This window comes from Salvia splendens, unplaced genomic scaffold, assembly GCF_004379255.2.
Source record: "Salvia splendens isolate huo1 unplaced genomic scaffold, SspV2 ctg291, whole genome shotgun sequence".
NCBI lineage: Eukaryota > Viridiplantae > Streptophyta > Magnoliopsida > Lamiales > Lamiaceae > Salvia > Salvia splendens.
This window is the reverse complement of record NW_024598931.1, coordinates 1-16,795: the sequence shown is the minus strand read 5'-3', so window position 1 is coordinate 16,795 and position 16,795 is coordinate 1. Positions and strand designations below refer to the sequence as shown.

General features: G+C 35.1%; 1 protein-coding gene and 1 pseudogene across 3 annotated transcripts; one reads left to right on the top strand and one right to left on the bottom strand.

The window, feature by feature from the left end:
- Window positions 1-1,413: 1,413 nt before the first annotated feature.
- On the bottom strand, window positions 1,414-8,088 carry LOC121789620 (tobamovirus multiplication protein 2A-like). Of its 3 annotated transcripts, none has more exons than XM_042188041.1 (7): window positions 7,955-8,088; window positions 7,289-7,557; window positions 6,106-6,205; window positions 5,645-5,725; window positions 5,464-5,568; window positions 4,798-5,010; window positions 1,414-1,813 (listed from the first exon to the last, which is right to left on the bottom strand). In XM_042188041.1, exons 2-7 carry the CDS (start codon window positions 7,525-7,527, stop codon window positions 1,706-1,708), a joined length of 846 nt encoding a protein of 281 aa, XP_042043975.1. In that variant the 5' UTR covers window positions 7,528-7,557; window positions 7,955-8,088; the 3' UTR covers window positions 1,414-1,705. The 3 variants fall into 3 exon arrangements, with proteins under 3 accessions (XP_042043975.1, XP_042043976.1, XP_042043977.1); XM_042188042.1 differs by lacking the exon at window positions 7,955-8,088 and adding an exon at window positions 7,627-7,948; XM_042188043.1 differs by lacking the exon at window positions 7,955-8,088 and adding an exon at window positions 7,671-7,948.
- Window positions 8,089-9,933: 1,845 nt separating this feature from the next.
- Window positions 9,934-16,787, top strand: LOC121789619 (annotated as a pseudogene).
- The last annotated feature ends 8 nt before the right edge of the window (window positions 16,788-16,795 follow it).

The following is a 16,795-nucleotide window of genomic DNA, read 5'->3' as shown; positions in this document are numbered from 1 at the left end:
CATTATCTGTGATCACTCATCTTCTAGATAAACGAAGTGAGGATTGTCTAAATCAAATCTGATCTGTCTGGTGTCTGATATAGTTATTTGTCTGTACCCTTAATGGGTGGTCTGTGCGGAGTCCTCTCGAGGACAAAATCTGCGTCTGCATCTGATTCTGTTTTTGACCTGGTCCGCGTACCCTAGTCTGTCATTAAGCACTTAAAGGGGCTATATGTGTTTGAATATGTGAAAATGTTGGTAATCTGCATAGGTGTTGCATATGTGTTCGTGACTTGGATATTATTATTATTATTTATTTTGTGTTTTAAATAATTGGTGTTATGCGATTTATTTTGTATTCTCATTATGTGATTCCGTGTATGTGACTTGTAAACCTTTTGGGTAAACTCCATGAGATCAAAGATTGACAAATAATTGTTCGTTTCTGATATATAATATATGTGCATGGATATAATGATGTAGGTTCTGGACCGTTTTCATAATTAATCATGTAAATTTATAGGTTGTACAACGTTTACTTAACACCAGAAATTAAGCTCTAATGTGAGTATACTACTGGGCTTGTTGAAGCTCACTCCCTTCTTTTCCCCCTGCAGATTAGATGATCAGACTAGCCCTTTTGCTTTTGTTATATAGCTGCTAAAGTCGGGTCACTAGCCAAAGTTTTGCGTTTGGGTAATTCTTTTGGATTTGCTAGTTATGGCATGTATATGAAGTGTAATATAATTGGAACATTTTAGTTATTTCATACACTTCTGGTAAACATGTATATTTTACAAATAGTTATCCAGGTTGTATCTATCTATATATAGACGTTATATTGCAGTTTTTCTGTTTGCCAAGTAATGGACAAATTAATTCATCTATAAACAAAAAAAGAATCTGGGACTTTCTGTTAATTTGATATTTGTACCAAAATGTGACATCGCTTATTCGATTATTAAATTAATCGGGTAATGGGTGTTACAATATGTATAGAGGGAAATGATCAAAACAAAAATGCATCTTAATACAGAAATGCATGCCAAATTGTGCATAACTGTGGCCCTAAGATTAGGTGATCCTGATGTTCAATAATTAACCAAAAACACGGAAGATCATTATTAATCAGTTCTATGCCATTTTATAAAATTTGGGTTTGATGCCATTGTTAGGTCATTTTAGATCATCCTCTAATAAAATTACCTAAAAATAAATTAACAATGACTTAATAATGCCCTTTATATGATTGTGTCCCAAGTTTTTTGTATATAGATAACCTATAAATAGATATAGATTATCCCACTATAGGCTAGCTTGAACATTTAGGATTAGAACTGAAAATTTATAAGATGATAAAATTTGAAAACAATCGACAAACATCCATGTTATCAGTCTAGTAGATTATATCACAGCAAGTCAGCAGCAATATGAACCCAATAACAAAATACTTCCAAGTAAAAGGAATACCTCGATTCACTTCACACAACATTATAACATATCACCCAAAAATCTGCCTAAAGTAACATGATGGCAAACAGCTCTTTCTGAAAAGTTGAGAGAAGCATTCACGGAAGGGCGAAACAACAAGACTTCAAATGAATGCCGACCGACAAATCGTATTTTTTGTCTAGTACTGAGCTCACAAGATACAAAGATCTCACACCAGGTAATTACAATCCGGTTCAGAATAAATCAATTCGAGCAAAACCAAGCATCACCATCACATTATCATGCAGCGACTCCCTTCCTCAGCTGGTTGTGTAGCAGCTTGCGGGTGCCTGCCTGCCTCAGAGGGGTTGTATGTGAACTCTGAAGTGTCCAATCCATACTGTTTCACAAACAATGAATAAGTAACTTCAGATGCAGAATTTTAATGATAATATTAATATCATAATATTCACTTATACGAGTAATGAAATGATGGCATTCATATCACTCAAGGTGTTATTGGATTGAAAATAAAATTGATGGGAAGACACATCTGCAGGAGCGTTCAATGCATGACACCAAGGAGATATGTCTGGTTGAGGTTTAATCTACTCTCAAGACACAATCAAATACTGAGTTATACTATCTCACAATAGAAAGGTTCGTGCTTCATAGGTCGAGGACTATGAAATCAAAAAAGACGATTTTGCATATAAAGATTACTAACATTATGCATCAGTGCCAAAACTGCTAGAAAATTGATCACACTCCAAGATCTCTCATGTTGGGAGAATCAATACAATATAAAACAAACAGACTTTAGAGACTGTGCATCATATGGATTTACAGCATGAATGAGCCAAATGCATATAAATATGAACTACGTACAAAGTTGTAGACAAATAAAAGTTCTTAAAATGTAATAATTGTAATTTGATTAGGAAAATCTTAAATAGACAATTATAGATAGTCTACTAACTATTCTTATTGCATACCTCGACTAAAAGCCTTAATGTTTGTCCTAAAGTTCAAGATCTGAAGGAGTAGCATACACCCCAAATTATTTAGAAATAGAACCCGTGAAAATAAATTGAATCATAATGAAGCTGCTACTACTATGGCTGAGACTTAGCCAACAACAAACTATTTTACAAACCAATGTAAACTTTCATCCAAAAAAAAGAATACAAAATATATTAATAGTATAAAATTTGATTTAAGCATATAATAGTTGCATTGATTTTGTGTTGTAAAATTACTAAGTCGGTAGTAATAGCTAAATATATTATTGAACATACATAACGAAAATAAATCTGTCATTGGATTAATGGCACCAAAGTCTCAATGTTTGGCAAAAGTTACAAATTAGCCACATTTAAATCTATGCAATAACGACCTATAACTTTCAATCTGTGTGTTACTTAACATCCACATAACACTCTCAATAAAATTACATAACTTAATATGGCTAATGAAATATTTAAATTAGGCCTGTAAATTTGGGTACTCGTGGGTACCCAAACCCAAAAATTCGGGTACCCGAACCCGAAATCTCAAAAATATCATACCTAATAACCGACCCGTATGTGAATTCGGGTACCCTAATACCCGGTGCGGGTACCCGAAATTAGTATATTTTAATTTTATTCTTTTATATAAATTATATTGTGATGAGAACAGAAATTATTAAAAATAACATAAAAATACTATTTATTGACTACTATTAAAAGTCTAAACTTCAATTCCTATGCTTTAGCTTTCTCTAGATTATGATTCTATGACTATACATATACTCCCTTCGTCCCATAGAAATAGGCCATTTGGGATTGACACGAGTTTTAATGCATAATTGGTAAAGTAAGAGAAAATGAGAAAAAGTAGTTGAAATTATGTAGTGAATGGTGGGACCCATAAAAAGATAAAGCAAATAGAAAGAGAAAAATGTTGTCATAATTGGATATGAGCTATTTGTATGAGATGGACGAAAAATGAAATATGACATATTTCTATTGGACGGAGGAAGTATATAATACACATTAGACAAATAGACACTACATAATTTTAAAATAAAGAAATTTTTGGCATAAATCTACATGTGATTAAATAAATTTACCCTACGGGCCAATAGGCCATATACTAAATAAAAATATTTATCACAAATACATAATTAATCAGGTTTAATCGGGTACCCTAATACAGGTTTTGGTACCCTAAACCCGAAAAATCCTAACATTAACTACCAAAACCCGTACCCGAACCCATAATTTCGGATTTCGGGTACCCAAAACCCGTCGGGTATTGGGTCGGGATTGGGTATACCCGAAACCCACGGACTAAATTTGCAGGCCTAATTTAAATGTGGACATAATTTCATTTTTCTCAAAAGCATAATTTTGTTTGAGGACGTAGAAGAATAGAATAAGTTTCTTTCAAATATTCGTAGTTTTCTTTCTGGTATTTCATAAAAAACAAAAAAAAACCTGGAATATTTCATATATCAGTCGAGCATGTCCCTTAGGCATTAATTGAAAGCAAGAGAAAACGAGGCGTGCCTTCAATCAGTCTAAACTAGGTGCCATGCTTGCACCTCTGCTGACCTAGTACTGAGGTATGCATGGTATGGTCTACAGACTACAGTGGCATGAGAGGACTCAAACTATGGTACCATCAGTTCAAAACCACAATACACATCTGGGGCATTCCAATATTATGACTGTGAAGTCAAGACACAAGATACCATACTAGTTCATTTCATGTAAGCATCTTACTTACCAATAGCAAATTCCTACTACAAATAGTTAGTAAACATTCTCAACACCAATGGTTGCCAGAAGCATTATATAGTCTTGACTCCCAACAGATTATTTAGCAGACAACTACTTTTCTTTATTCTCATTTTCTGTTTGATATGGAACTTGGTAGAAACGGATCATGCTAGGAGTTATCCTTGCCTTAATAACCTAAACTAGAATCATTCATGCTTTTCCATTGAGGAGGATGTCAATGGAAAGCATGTCATTTACTGACCATCTCTGACAAAGTTTAGTTATTTGACATAACTCTAAAATTAGACTAATAAACATAACTATAAGACTAAAATCAAGGCATATCATGCTTACAAATTATGCCTTTCATTCTTTCTTTTTGTAAGCACTTCAGCATTGTCGATTGGGCAGTTCATTTAAAAGCTTATGTTGGTCGAGAAGAATATTAAGGCTTGCATAATATGTAAATGTCTCCTTTACAAGCTTAGGCCGGTGGAGAGGAGCAATGTTATAACCATTTAATTCAATATATCTTCAATATGAGTGTAATTGCAAAACATAATATAGATCAAAAAGTCAATGAACTATTTAATGTGTAAACCAGAACAAGAATTTTCACCTTTTCCCTCATACGCGTACTCCATGCATCATTCCTATTGGGGCGCTGGTCAAGGGTATTAGCGGCAGAGACACCAGTGGTTGGAACAGTTTGCCGATTAATTAATGGTTGTCGGTTCTGTTGCCTCGGTGCACCTATATATTCTTCATCACTATCATAGTCTGCTGGTCTATTAGCAGCCCTTACAATGAGTGCTAACAAAAATATAATTGTCTGCATTCCCACAGTGATTAGTAAAATAAAAGAGAACCAAAATTGTTCAAGTTTTAACCATCTACTTAAGACAATAAAGTCAGATATTCGTTCCTGGAAACAAGGCCACTATGTCAACTCTTCGGTAAAATTGAGACGATACTAAGCAACATAATATCATCTCTGCCCCACATGCTAAAACTGCATGAGAAAACCCTTTTGAATTATGCATATTACCTAAAGTCTGTGTGAGCAGAACCTTGGAGGTATCGTTCTTAAAAGTGGTAGAACTGTTATTACAATCACAACTAGTGGTTTTATATCACCAATCGTTATTACATTATGGTGTTGTCTTTCTGGTGTCGCAACTAACACTGTCACAAATATCAGAATTACTTGCATATCAGGGAGCAATAATTCCAATTCATATACAAGCATATGTTAATGGTTAATACTATTCAACAGTAGTATTACCTCTAGTATGACAGCTCCAAACGCAACCCACTTGACAATTTCCCAATGGTCCTCCAGAAATTCATATATCTTATCGAAGTTCCCAGTTTTGTCAGTTGGAATTTCCTGTACGCTTGGCTCGTGAATTAGATTTACAACTAATAAGTTTGATATCAAAGATAACCATCTCAATTCGACTAACCTCCATCCACCTTTTGTCAAAGAATATAAAAGCAGCTGATCCCACCTCCACCAGTATCAACAAGACTATCAGTATTGAAAACTAAATTATCTTAAGGAACTCAACCATCTTTCATAGAACAAAGAAAGCATGACGTCTATTTAAGGAACTCAACACACTAACTTGCTTGCATTATTCTCCACACAGATGATTCAGATAACCAATATTAAGAAAAAACCTAGCAACCAACATATGTCAATAATACTTCTCATCAACTATGAAGGCATCATGAAATTTATCTACAACTGAAAACTGCCGGGTGAGGGATGATGATTTATAGTTAACAAATCACTATATTATGTAGACGACTTTGACAATCCCATGAGCATAAGCCATACAGTTTTCACCCACAAACATATTAATGATATAAAATCAAAAGAGCAGTAGGTTTAAGCATAGGGAATAAGTATTAGAAAGGATACACAAGTCAGGCAACACCCATTTCGAGTTGTCGTTCCAATGCAACCACAACAAGCAACAAAAAGAACAGCCACACCAATTCCAATGAAGAGATAAATAAACCTGCAATTAGCACATATGAATCCAATATAATCATCCTCAGCAACCAAATGCCAACATACATGAGAAATATAATGCATTTGTCTTATTCATGCTCTGAAACGGCTTCTTAACAGGTCTCCAGCACAGCTGATGGAAGGAGAGGCAGAGACCTGAGCCCCACAACTAAGATTAAGAAGACCAAAAGACATACTGCCAAACATCATATTTTCCGAGCAAGTAAGTACTTGCATGAGTTGGAAACACAAGAAACGATATTGGATTTTAGAGAGTGGAGATTAATGAAAAACAATTAGGTTAGAAGGATAAGTATTCATCCTTAGAATGTAAAGAAGGAATATGGATAATTACTTATATTATAAAAAATCATAATCATGGATTTCATGAGAGCAGCAATCACAGTAACAGAGAAATTATTATCGTTTACAATCTGCTCATATAATACTGACAAATCAGAAATACAATTGTTATATCCGTCTAATAAGAAAAGTAAAGTTTTGTTTGCATAAATCATATTATTTCCCATTCAGCACAAGATCATTTGAAAAATATCCGAATAAATTGAAGACCCATACACAAATTGAAAATATAAATAAAATGTAAGCAGGAAACTTTAGGCATGAAACAATATGATCAACCACACTCATAAATACTATACTACTTTAAGATGAAGCAGCTCCAAGCACTAGTAAAGGTGCCAGATCTCGTCATTGATTTGTATTAAAGGCAGACTATACATGGAGCAAGGGACAGAAGAATATTAATGCACGAACACTTTTTTATTATCTTGTAGTGTTCAGCTTGCACAAACCAATGAAAACTTTTAATATCTTATTGAGTTCAAGTCAATGTGTGATCACTTTTACAATTAATACTAGTAATTTAAATTTTCAGAGTAATCAATAGACCGATTAATTCCACAAGTTTGATACTTGAACAGATCCCTTTGAGGCTTTACGCTATCTAAAGAATGGACCACAGTCACCACACAAAATGCATTAATACGGATGACTCCCATACTCCAAAAAGCCATTACATATGCATTAGCAGAACATCTATAGATAGAGTTGGGTTATCGCTTCGTACCATGCCTTTGGCAGTTTGTCAAAAATATTATTGGCCAAAGACACAGCTAGCAGCATGGGCCGACCGAGCTGTACAAGCTCCAGACTTAACGGGGTAGGGTGCGCATCACCGCCAGAGGAAGCAATGTTCTTGTACTTCACAAAGAGGTATATGCCATATCCGACCATAGCCAAACCCACAACCATCAATAAGAAGTTCAAAAGCTTCAACATGCATTCCCAGAACCCCTTACATGCCATTATGTACAACTATCTAGCTCTCTTCACTTCCTGCAAAGCAACTCAATCACTTCACATAGGAAAATTCATTTAATAAAGAAGAATAAAACTTTGACTTACAGATGAATGGTTTAAAAGCCCTAAAATTAGACCATGTTTCTCACCCCAAAAAATCTCACTTAGCCTTATTCAGCTCGTCACATGATTATGAAATTTACATAGACGCATCCAAATTAACCACATAATATTTCAAGAAAGTGACCAAACGGAAAGATTAACCGACAAAGAACGATCAATGAATGTGAATTTTTCATCAAAAGGGTGAAATCTGCTGGAATCAACAAATACTAAAAATGCAACATTCATGAACAAGGATAGTGGCGATAGATCAGAAAAATCGTCTGAAACTGTCCAGTGGAATAGGAAATGAACCAAAGAGAGAGCGTACAAGAAAATTATTGCAGATCAAAGCATCTTGAGATAAAATGAGATAAAATGGGTACAGAGATCAATGGATTTAATATTTTGTATATTTATTAAAATAAATGAATTATGAATGTTGCTTTCACTCTGCCGACGCCAAAATTGCTTGTTTTATTTTTCCTTTAGTGGGCCGCGAGTATGTATACATTGTATTGTACTAGTTTCTATTTATTTATTTTTTCTTTTTTCTTTTTTCTTTTTTCTTTTTTCTTTTTTCTTTTTTCCCTTTTGTATTCGCCGCTTGTGACTTTCGGCGGTATCTCAATTATTAGATTTATTCAATTCAATTTCACATTATAAATGATAATACTAATAATAACAGATATTATTATATGTAAGGATCACTTATTATTGGATATTTGGTCATATATATGAGAATAACTAAGAAAGCGAAAGTGTAATACATGAATCATGACGTCCCATTTTATGTGATCCAATTTATTTTTTGCACGTATTTTGAGAAAACTATACTAATAAATAGTTAAAATTGAAGAAAAATAAAGTAAGAGAGAGAATAAAGTAAATGAGATGGTCACATGAAATGGAACAGAGGCATTACTAAATGATACGCGATAACTCATGTATAAACTATTCAGAGAAAATTATACTAATAAATAGTTAAAGTTGAGAGAAATAAAGTAAGAAAGAGAATAAAGTAAATGAGATGGTCACGTGAAATGGAACATAGACATTACTAAATGATACACGATGACTCAGGTATAAACTATTCAATTTTAAATTTATTAGTCAATGTAAGAATCACCTTAATATGAACGACATTATTAAATGTCCTCGGACGATGTTATGTTATCCGTTTGGAATTTGTGGAATATAATTAATTCCGCGGATTTACAAGTCTCATTATATGATTACGGAGTATTATTTTTCTATAACATTGCTATAGATAAAGGAAGTTTCAAAAGATTGAATGGGACCTGACATTTAGACAAAAACCTTCAGTGCTCATGTTTCTCTAAATATGCAATAATACATACGACGGAATCAGAAAACGAAATTTGTAGGGACGAATGCAAACAAGAGTTAATGATACAAAACTCCTTGAAATGAACCTAAAGAAATAAAAAGAGTTAAGGTATGTTCTATTCAAATAATTATTTTATTTTCAATATAATATTTTAAAAGTTATTTAAAAATAAATACTACTACTATTCACTCGGTTCCATAGTAGTTGAGCCATTTTGTCATTTTGTTACGTTCCATAGTATAAAATCATTTATCTTTTTAGTAAAGTCAACGCATTTCTTCTCACTTACTCTACTCTCTTTTACTTTATTCTTTCTTCATATTTCTACATTTTTTATTTCCTACTTTATTTTTCCTTTACTTACCCACTTAACACAATTTTTCTTAAGCTCCGAGCTGAAAAAAATGTCTCCGCTACTATGGAATGGAGGGAGTATAATATTAGAGTTAGATTGTACGAGTGTTCATATCTTTTGTTTTGATTTTTGAACTAATGACATGTGTGTGTTTTATTAATGTTTTTATTCTTGTTTTATTTTTGTTATTATTATTTTATTTTTGTTTATCTTGTACCCAGTTTTTCACAAATATTTTTAGATATCGAATATGTGCAAACTACATGTATTACTATTCACTCTTAAAAATAAAATAAAAAATTGTAAAAAAAGAAAAAACTTAAATTGCGTTTTTAACCCAAATTGCTGTGTTTTAATGAGCAGAGGATAACCTACAAAGAGAAAAAAAACTTAGTTGGCATTTTTTTTATTAAGTATCGGAAAAAATACACGTTTATATAGAATCATATAGATATATCTAGCTCTTATTTACGTTTATATATTGTTTATTAAGTATCGGAAAAAATACACGTTTATATAGAATCATAGATATCTATAATAGGTCTTATTTATGCTTATATATTGTTTATTAATCTTATGTCATGATTTAGCGCGTGTTTTTAGAAATCAGTCCTCTTCCAATTTCCAAATACAGAAACACAGCATCATCAAATTCACCAATCACCGCGCTTAACCCCATTTCTCCTTCCCCACCACCAAACCCTAACCCTAATCCCCTCAGATTTCTCCCCAATCCACCACAATTTCGTGATCTCCACTCATACCTCGTCGATTTCTCGGGCAAGAGGCATGGACTCGCAGCCCAACAATCTATACGACACGGCGTCTCAGCCGGACACCGGCAACGGCGCCTACACATTCCTCGAGTTCAATACTCAGGGCGAGGAGGACTTCGATTACCCCGAATTCCAAGAGCTCTCCCAGCCTATTCGATCTTCCACTGCCGCATGGCCCACGCCATCCGATTCTATCTCCGCCGCGGAGCTTCCCTCCTCTTCCGAAGCCTCCCACTCCACCGCCAAACCCCGCTCTGCGCCAAACAATAATAGCACTAGTAACAGTAACACCAAGGAGACTGGGGTCGTGGAGGCTTTGGCCGCCGGGATGAGCGGCCTTAACTTTGAAGACACTGGTGGTGATGACGAGGTTTTTGAGTATGGAAAGGGAGACTTTACTGAGCATGCTTGCAGGTATTGCGGGGTCACCAATCCAGCATGCGTGGTGCGCTGCAATGTTCCGTCCTGTAGGAAATGGTTTTGTAATTCACGAGGGAATACTTCTGGTTCACACATTGTCAATCATCTGGTGAGTCATTGTGAAGAAAAGTTGTCTGCTTGCGGATTTTGCCTTAAATAAAATAATGGGCTTTTGCTTAGTGCTTTTTTCCTATTTAGGGGATTAGTAGGAAGTGCCTGTTAAGCTTTCCTTCAATCTAACTTTTGTGAATCGTGCTGTTTAAGAAGTAAATTGGATCAAGCTAACGGTACTCTGTGATCCATCACAGGTGAGAGCAAAACAATAAAGAAGTGTGTCTTCACAAAGACAGCCCGCTGGGGGAAACAATCCTTGAATGTTATAACTGTGGTTGTAGAAATGTGTTTCTTCTTGGATTCATATCTGCAACAACAGAAAGTGTTGTTGTTCTGCTTTGTAGGGAGCCATGCCTTAGTGTTAATGCATTAAAGGACATGAACTGGGACCTGAGTCAATGGTGCCCACTTATTGATGATAGATGTTTCTTGCAATGGTTACTAAAGGTTAGAACTTCCTCATATTCCCTGTCGTAATACAGACTTTATGTTCCTATGGTGAGCTTATTTAATTTTCTGAAAATAGGTACCATCTGAACAAGAACAACTTAGGGCTCGACAAATTAGTGCCCAGCAGATAAATAAAATAGAAGAGCTTTGGAAGACGAATCCTGATGCTACCCTGGAAGATCTTGAGAAGCCTGGTGTAGATGATGAGCCTCAACCTGTGGTTCCGAAGTATGAAGATGCTTATCAGGTTCTTGTTGTGAAATACAGTGATATCTTATTTAAATTAATTTGTGCATCAGTGAAGTGAAATTTGTTTCCAATATATATTGATGTAGTATTTTCTCTACAGTATCAAAATGTTTTTGCACCACTCATTAAGCTTGAAGCAGATTATGATAAGGTATGACCTACCTCAACTTTTATGATTTTTGTACCGCACCAGAAGTCGCGTGTAAATAGTTGTCCCCTACTGAATAAATTCGATTTTTTGTTGTCTTTTCCCTGGCGAGTTGTGTTCACACTTTATATGACAATTGTAATTTTTGGATATTTTACATTTCTCAAGTGATATGGAGTTACTAGTTAGTATCGATCGGCATTACATATTTTTTTTTGGGGGGGGGGGGGGGTTGAGAAAGGTTATCATTCTATTAATTAAGGCATGGTTTCTGAGTTGGCCTAGAAAGGAAATGTGGGCATTTAGATGTGGACTGAAAAAGTAAATCTAGAAAATTCCCTAATGGTGTATAACTAACAGGTTTATGAGATTTTTCTTCACTTTACTAGATAATTTTCTTTTTACTATCTTCACCGCATTAGACAGTTTCTTTCAAAACATAGTTTATTTATTGTAGAACCAGTTTAATCTTGTCGTGGCTTGGAATTTGATTGAGATGTGACTTGCAGCAGAACATAGCACATGCTTCCTTTCAACAAACACATGGCACTATAGAATTTTAGCTAAAGTTTTTGCAAAACAGAAACAAACTACACATGAGTTTTTAACTATTAAGCAAACAAGCTTTGAACATGAAATAGAGGAAAACTTTATATCTAGGGTTGTCCAAGTTGGAATCCTAAATTAGCTAGTGCATACACGCTAAGATGAATTCTCACTGTGTCTTATGTTTTGGCAGATGATGAAAGAGTCTTCAAAGCAAAGACAGTATCACGATTCGTTGGGATATTGGTCTCAACAAGAAGCGCATTGCTTATTTTGTCTTTCCTAAGGTAGCCTCTCATGCTGTTTACTAAGTTCAATTTTCATGATACTTTTTGTTAGATAATGGATGCATTTTTCTGTAGGAAGATAATGAAATACGCCTTGTACCTGGTGATGAACTTCGACTCCGTTATTCAGGTGATGCAGCTCACCCCTCGCTGGCAATCTGTGGGTCATGTGGTACGACATCTCATTCTGAATGACTCTAGTTTTCTCTAACAATGAACTTTTATGGTAGTCTAGTGTGTTTCTGAATTATCATAACCTGTCATGAGGCACACTGAGTTCTAATTTTCATTTACTTTTGTCTCGTATTTGATTTATTGACATATCTGGTATCCTTTGAATGGAAGTTGCAATTGTTTGTCATCTCAGATAAAATTGACTGCACAAGAGGAGGTTGCTCTTGAACTTGGTGCTAGTCAGGTGTGTAATAGCTCAATTGCTTTGTTTTTAGTTTTAACATTATATATGATTATAAAAATGGATGATCTGAATCCATGTTCAAGCAGGGTGTTCCTGTTGATGTCAATCATGGTTTTAGTGTGACTTTGTATGGAAAAGCACAAGTTTTGATCGGATGCAGGGGGCTATGAAGACTTTTGCTGTTGATGAAACCAGTGTCAGTGTGGGTAAGTGGCAGCTTTTCTTCTTGTGAATGTATTTCAGTTGGTAGGAAACTGCATCAGTTGTCTATGCTATTCTAAGCACTGCTTCAGAAAAAACTCTTATTCATGCTAGAGGAAATAAACAAGTACATCAGGTCATCTTTTCTTGGAGATGGAAGATTCCTGTCTATATTAGATCTTATTTCCTACCCTTAGAAAAGAAGCAGAGGTCTATACGAAATCAATCTAATAGGCCTCTAGCTGAATCATATTCACCACCTTCTTTCATGTGTCTGGTTAATGGGAAAATATATTTTAATACTCCCTGGGTTTGATACTTTCTGATATGCGTGGTACCCTGTGCCCAGAAAGCTCTCATAATGTGGTGTCCTCACCAAATCATTTGTTGGAATTTTGGGTGGAAGATGATGCTATTTCCTATGCCTAACTATTTGCAAGGGAAATCATAAAGTTACCTTATGGTGTTTAATGCTGAAATATCTCTGAATAATTTGACATTTGCAGAAACAATTACTCATAAGCATTTAGCCTTGCCAATGTTAAGTGTGGGGCCTAGAGCTCAAGCCCCACAATCTCCCCTCCTTGGTTCCTAACTCGTATTCCAGGGGATAGATGCTTTAAAAAGAATGCTAGTTCTGTAACACTGTCAAATCTTATGGTAGTTTTCTTAGTTAACTCTCTTAGGCATACAATGAATGGACTTTCTTGATCCCTGGCTAAAGTTCAAACTATCTGTAACTGATTTTGCTGCATGCATTCAGGTATATCTATCATCATTTACTTGGCCATGAAGTTGAAATGCAGATGGTTCGTAATACGTTGCCTCGAAGATTTGGTGCACCCGGGTTACCAGAGCTTAATGCATCTCAAGTATGGTCTTGCGCTCTTCCATATTATTTTTAATCTGGATTGGCTTTTGTTTTATATACTTTTCTTCGTGTTTATTGAAGCTATGAAAATGCATTACATATTAAGTTCTAGTTTTAAATAAAGGGATGATACCTGAATCACAATGCCGGGTGGTTGAAGTAGGGCACCCATTTTTATTATTATTTTTTATTTTTCTTAGAGATAGATAAGCACTCGTGGGAATAGCTTAAACATTCTTTGATAAGCAATGTTAAGCAAATGTGTTTTTCTCTCTTTTAAATTATCTCTTATAAGCATTGTTACAGCTAGTCAGCTATATATGGAAAAGTTGACAGCAAAGAAGTTGATTGTCACTGTGTTGGAAGTGGTAGCATCTGTGAAGCAAGGGGACACCCCTCAGGTCCATATACTTGTTCCAATGACAAATACGAAAAAATGTCCCTGGGAACATATTTTATTTTGCCATTTTTATTCTAAAAAAAGTACATGTGAAAATACATGCCAAACCCTATTTTTTGGAGAAAACTGCCTCCTCTGCTTTCCTTTCGCACTTTGATGTTCTACAAATGGATGTTTTGGTGGTGTAGACTGGGCTGCGCTTTTTGTTTTTTTTTCTGGCAACAAAGTTTAATATTGCCAACCATTGTAGGTTTTTGCTGTCAAAAGTGTCCTACAGAAGCCTAAGTCTCATCCAAGGTCCACCAGGAAACGGGTAAAACTGTGACATCTGCTGCAATTGTGTATCATATGGCCAAACAAGGTCAAGGACAGGTTGCGTTACTTTGCAGCTTGTGCTTTCCGGAGAAGATACATATGCTTTCTCTGATGCTTTTTTTTTCATGTGTGCTAATGTTTGGTTTCCCTGTAGGTTTTGGTCTGTGCTCCTAGTAATGTTGCTGTGGATCAGCTAGCTGAAAAGATAAGCGCAACCGGTTTAAAGGTTTGACTATTGTTAGTCAAAATTGTTATTTTCCTCTAATGTTTTGTGCGCTGGTATGATGATGTATCACCTTAAATTACTCCTTCACTCAAATTCTGATCCCTAGGAACATGTGGAGGTTGGGTGAAATCTGATTGATTCACTGTACTCATGGTACCTCTTATCGTTCTTGTTAATTGTTTAGCAAGTTTGTTGGCTGATGTATCCTTGTTACAGTTTTCCCCCTAACCTTTGCATAATCCTCAGCCATATGCTAATAGAGACAAAGAGGGAATAAAGAGAGCGATTGAGAGAGCTAAAATAGATCTAATGACTTCCTTGATTGTGCAATGTTGAGGTTTATGTCCTTTTGTTGGCAGATTATTTATATTAATCACTCTTTTTTCCTTTAATGATAAGGTTGTAAGACTTTGTGCGAAATCAAGGGAAGCTGTTAGTTCCCCTGTTGAGCATTTAACCTTGCACTACCAGGTTTGTTTCATGTTCGATTTTTATCGTATATTTCAGCAGTTTTCATGGTAAATTTATAATTATGTTTTTGCCAATGACGCGGCCTGTACATATGTAAGTGGTTGGGCTTATCTATTTCTTCACACACACAGGTTAGACATCTGGATACATCTGAAAAGAGTGAACTTCACAAGTTACAACAACTGAAAGATGAACAAGGTTTGTTACATTTGTATCCTGATTTTTTCCTTCCATTTTTATTTTTTTTATTGTATTTGATTAATAGAAATTGGATTTTGTTTGGTATGTTTTTTGTTCAGCTACACATTTGCTTGCTTGATTGGTTTTATAAGAAGTATAAATGGACTATCTGATATGTTTGAAGTTAATTGGATTAAGGGTTACTGAGGTTTCAGATGGTGAAAATTTGCTAATACATTCTTCTGAGTCCTTTCTCAACTAAGTAAAGGTGTTGGCTGGATCTTACATGTGCATGCTTAGCTATTACATCCAAAGATTGTGAATGCAAATTATATTTCCAATTTTTCTTGGTATTTTATATGCTCTTGTTTTGGATGGAGAAGGATGGGATAGATGGATCTTCTTAGTTATCAAAGCGACTTATACTTAATAATGTGTTCCCCGTTACTGTGGAGGAAGTTGGGGGGGGGGGCAGGGAGAATATGGTAGCATGATCACCATCAGTCTTGTATGGAACCATCAAAGGAAATTGTGGAATGACTATATTCACATATTCTGATATTTGTCTTTGTTAATGTCATAAAGACCAAATGAGTATTATGGGCATAATTATATGAGAGCAAGCCAAATAAACTATCATTAGTCGTTACTCAGTTCAAAGATGCCTTCATTTTCCTTGCACTCTTGTTAGAAGGTATCTATGTTACCTATTATATGAAACAGCCACTTATGGATCATTGGCTTACTCAACTATTAGTTCCATTATTGTACAAAATGCTTGTTTTATAGTTCTCCCTTCTTTCTTATGAATGTTATTTTTTATATTAGTTTTGTTCATGTAAATTCTAAACTTTGCAGGAGAATTATCCAGCAGTGATGAGAAAAAGTATAAAGCCCTCAAACGAGCAACTGAGAGGGAGATATCTCAGAGTGCTGATGTGATCTGCTGTACATGTGTGGGGGCTGGGGATCCTCGTTTAGCTAATTTTAGATTCCGCCAGGTACATTGCTAAAAAGTTGAAAATTTAGCTTGATAACTTACCTATCTATTGGGTAGTGGGTTATACAGTTTATCGCATTCACCTTGGGTTAATTTTGAAACCATTTTTAGGTTCTTATTGATGAATCCACTCAATCAACAGAACCTGAGTGTCTTATTCCGTTGGTTCTTGGAGTAAAACAGGTAAATGGAATTTCCTTTACTTTATAGTATTTGGTTATGTAGCTTTATTTTATAACAAGATTCTTGCAGGTTGTCCTTGTGGGAGATCACTGCCAGCTTGGTCCTGTTATTATGTGAAAGAAAGCTGCACGACGGCTGGTGGTGCTTGCCAATCTTTGTTTGAACGGTTGTGATGCTTGGTGTGGAAACCAATTAGATTGCAGGTGGTTTA

What these genes read in the sequence shown, in the direction of transcription:
- LOC121789620 (XM_042188041.1), bottom strand. Translation starts at nt 7,527, where the DNA reads ATGGCATGTAAGGGGTTCTGGGAATGCATGTTGAAGCTTTTGAACTTC. An exon ending in GACAAACTGCCAAAGGCATG is followed by an intron (nt 6,206 to 7,288) that starts GTACGAAGCGAT and finishes TGCTAATTGCAG; the next exon opens with GTTTATTTATCTCTTCATTG. An exon ending in TTGGAGCTGTCATACTAGAG is followed by an intron (nt 5,011 to 5,463) that starts GTAATACTACTG and finishes GTGGGAATGCAG; the next exon opens with ACAATTATATTTTTGTTAGC.